General features: G+C 52.4%; 3 protein-coding genes across 3 annotated transcripts; 1 reads left to right on the forward strand and 2 right to left on the reverse strand.

Moving 5' to 3' along the window:
• Nucleotides 1-633: 633 nt before the first annotated feature.
• On the reverse strand, nucleotides 634-2,402 carry AYO21_12136 (hypothetical protein; the record flags this gene model as incomplete). The annotated part of the gene is made up of 2 exons (XM_022661960.1): nucleotides 634-2,279; nucleotides 2,333-2,402. The coding sequence occupies 2 exons, from the start codon at nucleotides 2,400-2,402 to the stop codon at nucleotides 634-636; spliced, it is 1,716 nt and encodes a 571-aa protein (XP_022505728.1).
• A 625-nt stretch (nucleotides 2,403-3,027) lies between these two features.
• AYO21_12137 (hypothetical protein) lies at nucleotides 3,028-3,366 on the reverse strand (the record flags this gene model as incomplete). The annotated part of the gene is made up of 1 exon (XM_022661961.1): nucleotides 3,028-3,366. The coding sequence occupies one exon, from the start codon at nucleotides 3,364-3,366 to the stop codon at nucleotides 3,028-3,030; it is 339 nt and encodes a 112-aa protein (XP_022505729.1).
• Nucleotides 3,367-5,963: 2,597 nt separating this feature from the next.
• On the forward strand, nucleotides 5,964-7,154 carry AYO21_12138 (hypothetical protein; the record flags this gene model as incomplete). Its single annotated transcript, XM_022661962.1, has 2 exons — nucleotides 5,964-6,026; nucleotides 6,102-7,154. The coding sequence occupies 2 exons, from the start codon at nucleotides 5,964-5,966 to the stop codon at nucleotides 7,152-7,154; spliced, it is 1,116 nt and encodes a 371-aa protein (XP_022505730.1).
• Nucleotides 7,155-7,291: the final 137 nt, after the last annotated feature.

The raw sequence follows: 7,291 nt of genomic DNA on the forward strand, positions 1-7,291 counted from the left end.
ACAGGACAAGTAAGCTATGCAAAACCAAAAAAAAGGGAAAAGAAAGAAAGAAACCCATAAGTTAATACGGCTCGTGTCCTAGCTGGAACAGGAATATTCAAACATCATTTCCATACACATACACAATTCCATCCAGCTCTCTTTTCTTTTGATCTCTCCTTTTGTATACCTTTGGAGTCATGTTAGTGGAGGCTAAATAAAGGAGATGCCATATACACAATATTACTCGGAACACATAACTAACCTGGAACAGGCACGGGTAGTTGGTGACAGTCTAGGTAGGGAGGAAAGTACCCCCACCGTGACCAATCAAGCCCGGCGAGGCTGCGACCTCCTGAGTGGCCGCCCTGCACACTCCTCGTCGACATACTCCGTACTGATAGAAATCCAGTATCCTGTTGACTATGATGGTGTCTCCTACCTATAGATGTGCGTCTAGATCTTCAAGAGAACTCTGGTGATGAGAGGACGGCAAGACATCACAAGGAAACAAGTATACAGTGTCTCAAACAACATCATTCTCGTTTCCCACATAACTCCAGCGCTATGTTCTTTTTTCTATAATAGCCGAATCTTCTAGAAACCAAATCTATTTTCCCCCGAGATATCCATTTGCTGTTCGTCGTCTAATCGTCATACCTGGTCAAGCATCTTTTCGGCGTCCGCTTCCCTTGCCACGTCTCCGTTCTCGACCCTCAACTTTTCCTCCCTCTCCTCGGCCTCACTCTCTGCAGCCTCCCGGGCCTTGAGTTCCTTCAACTCCTTGCAAAACTTGCTGTTGTCTCGGATTCGATCACCATATTTGATAAACGCAAACGGAATTAGACACATTCCCAGACTCAGAAAAGCCAGTAAACTGCACGCCCATGCAATGCCCAGGCGGGAGAACATGGAGTTTGCAGCTAGTGGCAAGACTGCACCAAAAACGCTTCGACTAGTGCTGGTGATGCCCTGGGCACTGGCTGCAAATGTTTCGTAGGCATCGGTGAGGTAGTTGAGCAAAGCCATGAAAATGAGGAGGAATGCGGCCCCAAAGATAAATCCCGAGGCAACAGGTGCAAGCCAGTAAACGCCCGGTTTTGCACTCCACCCAATCCAGAACAGGGAGACCACGTAGAGTGGCCCTCCAATGCAAGCCAGTGGGAGCCGTCTGTACTCCTCATGTTGTGCCCATGGGGCTTGTCGCTTCTGAGCCTTGGCCAGATATGAGTCCCACCAGAGATAGAGTGGTGCCGCGAGAAGAGATCCAAATGCAATTGGAAGAAACGCAAGTCCGGCAAGTCCATATGACCATTTGTATACTGAGTCCGGACCCTGGAAAATGATAGGGTAGGCTTCAAAGTACAGGTAGAAGATTGCGTACGCCAAAGAGCAATACGCTGCCACGCACATGACAATGACCTCTTGAAAAAGCATGCGGTACGGTCGAGTCATGACGACCGTGATGACGTGACGCAGTGTTTTCTTCTGAAGATCTGTCTTGGCAACAATCTCGGGATCACCTGTCTCTTTTCGAAGTCTTGCGGCTTTGCGGCTGAGCAGGACTGGGGTGTATGTCTCTGGCATGAAAATAACAAGGGGTAGTGTTGCAACGGCCAATAGAGTGCCCACGGCAAAGACCCATCGCCACGAAGTATTCTCGGCAATGAACCCTGAAATGGCTGGTGCTACAACGGGACCGAATGTCGTCGCAACCATGAACCACGCCATTGCCAAGCCACGTTCCCTTGGGTCGTTATATACGTCAGCATATAATCCTCCCGTGATCGCCACTGGCCCAGAAAATCCAATCCCACACACAAAGCGGAAGAAGAGCAAACAAGGCCAGTTCGGTGCCACGGCGCATGCCATGCTGAATATGGTGGACAAGACGAAGAATGATAGGATGACTCGTTGCCGACCATTATTTTCGGAAAGGGGACCACATAGCGTGGGCCCAACCACATAACCGGCCAGAAAACAGGATATTGGCAACGGAAGCTGAATCTCTTTTGTGACGTCGAAATGCCTCGCTATGAAAGTGATGGCTCCGCTCGGCAACGACGAGGAAATGGTGCTGTTCATTACAGTGATCATGCCTGTGAAGAAAATGTATAGCTTCTTCCTCCGCGGCCAGTTGTAAGGATTTTCCGGGTCACTCGAGCTGAACGTTATGATCTTTCTCGAGTCTTTTGTGTTCTTTGGCTCGTCATCCGGCGACACGCTGAGCGCTTGCCCGCTCGTGAGGGTATTCTGAGAAGCATCGCAACGTTGGAGACCAGGACGGTTGGCTTGGTTGACTGCGAAACGTCAGAGCACTGTCTTCACCGACGGGTCCGGAGGGGGAGTATACCTGTCAAGGACTGCGGCGCCACGGTGGTATCGACCGACTTCTGGGTTTCATTGTGAGCACCAAGATCCATGATCGGGTCTGTCTACCAGTGGTGGTCAAGTAGACGAAAGAAGAGCACAGTCAACACACAACAGAAAACAAAAAAAAAGAGATGGGGAAAGGAACTATCATGAGAGCGAGCGTCTGCACACTCCAGCCTTCCGGAGAACGGAAAATGGGCGACATTATTGTAGCGTGCCTCTGCACGAGATGAGGGGAATCAAATAAAAAAGTAGTCCCGGATGCAGGACAGTGGGAGGATCAGCTCCAAGTAGGCCACGGCCCGCATTTGCGACCAATCCGTGAGGGGGGAAGCAGTATAGATTCATAAGCTTTTGATGAGAATGAAGCTGGCGACAAAGAGGACATGACAAGTCGGTTATGACGGCAGTAGAGTGGAAGCAGGAAGATCGGCTACTTGCTGCAATTATTTTCCCTTCGAGTCGATTATGGAGTATGTGTGTTCCCGGTGCAATGGGAGCCGACAGGAGCAGGGATGTCATTATCAGCATCATGTGATGGCTAGTTCATTTGAGGTAAGGCTCCCGAAGAAACCCCGCTAGTGATGCTATGGATCGCGCCCTTTGACCTCCAACAGTCTGTTGCTCTATCAACCATGTACGAGTCCGTCAGCCAACACCATTTGGGAGGTAAGGCTATGATATCTTCATTTGTGCTGTCTGGTTGACGACTTTGTCAAAGCATCCGGCAGAATTGTCCTCGCTTCGTCTTCGCTCACCGTCTTCCATACTATTCCGCTCATGTTTGTTTCCGTCAAGAACAACAGAAGGCTCGTCGTGGCGTCTCGCAACTCGCACGCTGTCAACCCCTACCCGGGCGGTTTGGTGGGAATTGCTAACCCTGGCGGCATGGTCTTGTTCCAAGTCGCGATACCGCTGCTCGTACTCCATTCGCTTCTTCTCGCGCTGTAATTCTTTCCGTTCGTGAAGTTTCTGTCGGAGATGGACACCCGCAGCAATGAGGAGGTATGCCATTTGGGTTGTGTCTGGGGCACAAGTATTCGTGCTCTGTTGCAGACCAGGATGCGTGTGCCCGTAAGTGGAAGACGGTGGGTGATGCTGAGGACACGTTTTCAGAGCTCAGGAGCGTGGAGTGGGTAGGGATGAAGCTGCGTGCCGAGTGCTGTACATAGGTTGAACAGCTGAACAAGGGCCAGATGGGAATATCAGGCCAAAGACAACTCTCTGAAGCCCTCATATTTCTCAACACACCGGACTCGACTTCTAAAAACTTATTGAACGACCAAACCTTGAGCCAGCGGAGGCGTATCGCGTACAAGAAATGGGCAGCTTACGGATTGGGCTGCGTTACCGGATACGCGCCGTCTGATTAGAGCAAAGTCTGATACATTTGAAATTCCACTGGTCCTGCACGACGGACTAAATACCACCAGCCAGAACGCCTCTGCTAAGCTGCAAAGTAATTGAAATGCCAATAGTCGTACAAATTCATTAAATCCTGTTGTTGGTTGTTCGCGGTCTTTCACGGTCCCTCTCGTGCCCTCGGAGGGTCGCTCCTCTTCAAGTTTCAAAGTCAACAAGAAATCTTCCGACGGCCAAGTAACATCTGTATCTGCCGATCTGGAAGCTCCGCTTGTCAAAATATGCCCGATCGGCTGGGTTTGAAAGCCACGCCCTATCCCTGCTGCTAAGGGTAAGGATGACTGCATCGCATTGAGTCGTGTTGGACTTGTCCATGTATCCCTCCGAACAGAAGTTACGTTCCACATCAACTGACTCGGTAAGAAACATGAGTAAAGCAAAAGTTGCGGGGAATCAGAATCAACGTGAAAACCATGGTGACTTACCCAAAACACATGAATCTCTTCCAGCCCTTGGCTCCCTCTATTTTTCGATTCATTCGCAGATCAGCAAACCTCTCACCCCGAGGCCCCATCACGCGATCGAAATCGTTGGCTGGTGGACTTGTCGACAGTGCGAGAGTTGGCCGTTGTTTAGAGTTGACCACCGCAGCGTATACATGAAGTTTGGCGACGGGATTCTTCTCATTGTCACTGGATAATGGGAGATCGGGTTGTACTGTAGAGCTGTCTTCGTCTATGGCACCAAGTAGCCGTGAAGGCGGTGTTGGACGACGGGGGCGAGTACCCAAACTACTGTACATAGAGGATGGAGCCGGGACTGCGGAGGACGGCGAAGGTGGTGCGGACGAGGAATCTGGCGAAGAGATGAGAGTACTTGAAGATGACAGAACGCTCTCGATCGAGTCTGAGGGTGACGGAGACCGAGAGGTTGATCGACCGTCCATCTGGCGCTTGGGGAAAACCATGTTTGTGGTGTAGAGAAGTTGTACAATGGTGAAGCTCCGAGGCTAGGAGATTTGATGGAAACCTCGCTTGGTGGTAGTTTCCCACGAAGCGATGCTGCTACCCGTAGAGCGAAGTAGCGAAGCGGGAGGTCGCTCCTCTCACTGTCTTACTGACATATAACCAAGACGGCAGCACGCTGTAGGCTTCGATCAGTCAAATATGCATGTATACAAACAACCAGTGGTGCCAGGACGACCGTAGACAGAGAGAAACTCTCTGGGAGGTGACATAAGATGCAGGACGCAGGCCGCGCGGGCTACAGGCTGCAGGCTGGTTCAAAAAGCCACCGCGAGCTTACCGTACACTCTACGGGGATCGTTGAATGGAGCATGTCATCTCATCATGGATACCATCACCCGCCATTGACGACGGTTTGGTCGATCACTTGCTTGGAGGAGGTGTTGGTGCTGCCACATTTCGTCTCTCATCCGCGCCTAAAAGCGCTATCTCGCCGTGCGGGGGTGTCGATTGGGCCCTGCGTTCCTCGCTAAGCCCGGAATCTAGGGGTGACAGGAGCCAAGAGACCCCGGAACTGCAGGTGTGGGTGGTCACCCCTCGCCTCCCCTTGCAACCCCAACAAGTCCTCGGGCCCCAAGCGCCCCAAGAGCCCCTCCCAAGCCCCCCGAAGTCCCCGAAATGACCGTTTGTCTGTCTGTGAAGCCCGCTAACCACAACCACCGAACCCTTAATCGGGGGAACAATGGGCACATCTAAACTCTATTCGATCTTGAAACTGCCTGAAAAGGGATCCGATCTTTGACAGTGGCTGGTGTCGATGACGCCGATGGCTTGATATGCAGGGTCATTCTCGTGACTTCAAAACCAATGTTCACGCCAGCCCCGTCCAGACAAGCAGTCTCGATCCGCAGCACGCTTCATTTTGAGCATGTGAAGAGCTGGATTTCCTCCCTGATTGCGAGTCTGCCTGACCACAGACGTACGTGTTTCTGATGTGTGTTGATCATGTTTGACGTCTACTTGTACATACATTGCTTCTGAATGGTCACAGGAGCATCTCGTGCACGGGTTAATCGGCTTAAAGTAAATCCGATTCCCGCTGCCGGGATCCCCGTTTTGGAACCATCCATGTCGGCATTTACACCAGAGTCGTTATCAGCAAATGCTCACCTAAATGCGTCCTACTGTTTGCCATGTTGACATTCTTACCCCTATGGAACTGCGAGGTCCCAGCATAATAACACGATTGCCTAAAAGGCTCCTCACAATAGCACTGTCGCCAATATGGCGCGCCCACGACGAGCGTCTGCCGCGTCAGATCTCAGTTCCGTGCCGGACCAGAACCAGGTACTTGCGCACTCTACCATAGTCTCCCAGACCATGTTCATAGCTGGGTGGTCTGTAGTAACAAGCTATCTGTAGGAGTTAGGGAGCATGTACGACTACCTGGCCAAAATTGTCCTCCTCGGCCCCAGCGGCACCGGCAAATCCTGCCTCCTGCACCGCTTCGTGAAGAACGAATGGCGCGTCCTTTCCTCCCAGACCATCGGCGTTGAGTTCTCGTCGAAGATAATAAAAATCGGCACAACCCCCAATCGTTCGAAGCGAATCAAGTTGCAACTGTGGGACACGGCGGGCACAGAGCGATTCCGAAGCGTGAGTCGGAGTTACTACCGGGGAGCAGCGGGCGCGGTGCTGGTATACGATGTCGCCAGTATGGCCAGTTTCCAGGCACTCCCAACATTTCTGAGTGACGCAAGGGCTTTGGCTAGTCCACAGTTGACGGTGGTTTTGGCGGGCAACAAGGCAGATCTGGCAGACGAGTCGCTACAAACGCAAGGGCATTCGGGTCAAAACCATACGAGAACGCAGGCCGTGCATGTGAAAGGGAGTGCCCATCACCAGCGCATTCAAAAGGAAGATGAAGCCAACAATGTTACACCGGCGGCATCGAGCGCGTCAAGTCGACAGTCATATTTCCCCTACGATTCTGGAGGCGGAAGTGTCACCGACTCGGTCAAGACAACATCCAGTCGCTCGCGCGGGGACAGCATGAACCTCTCAAAATGGACAGCAACGCAATCCACCGAAGGTCGCGAAGTCAGCACCGAAACCGCCTCCCGCTGGGCCTCGAAAGTCCACATCCCCGTCACAATGGAGGTCTCGGCTCTGACGGGTGACAATGTCGATGCAATATTTTACCGCCTGGCCGCCATGATCCTGACCAAGATCGAGCTCGGGGAGATCGACCCGGATGATCCGGCAAGTGGTATCCAGTACGGCGATGGCGCTGTGGGTGTCGACGGGGACAGCATTACCACAGATGGAGGTACCGTGAGACGGCGGAAAGGCGGGAGGGGAGGCACCGTGCGGAATGGAGTGCTCACCAGCCTCGGGGAGTGGGAAGACGTATTTCGCCGCCCGGCTTCGCGAGCAGGGAGAGGACGGTGTTGTTTGGCTCTTATCACCATCTGACGCTGCCGAAGCTCACCACTGTGGCAATCCCGGTGGTCGCCGTTCACTTTAAAAAAACAAACACACCCAACGCACCAATCGGAACGACACCGAGACTGGAGGCGGAGACAGACGAATGCATAGGCAGATACAGCAGA

The sequence above is a fragment of the Fonsecaea monophora genome, assembly GCF_001642475.1.
Source record: "Fonsecaea monophora strain CBS 269.37 chromosome Unknown Scaff243, whole genome shotgun sequence".
NCBI classification, from domain to species: domain Eukaryota; kingdom Fungi; phylum Ascomycota; class Eurotiomycetes; order Chaetothyriales; family Herpotrichiellaceae; genus Fonsecaea; species Fonsecaea monophora.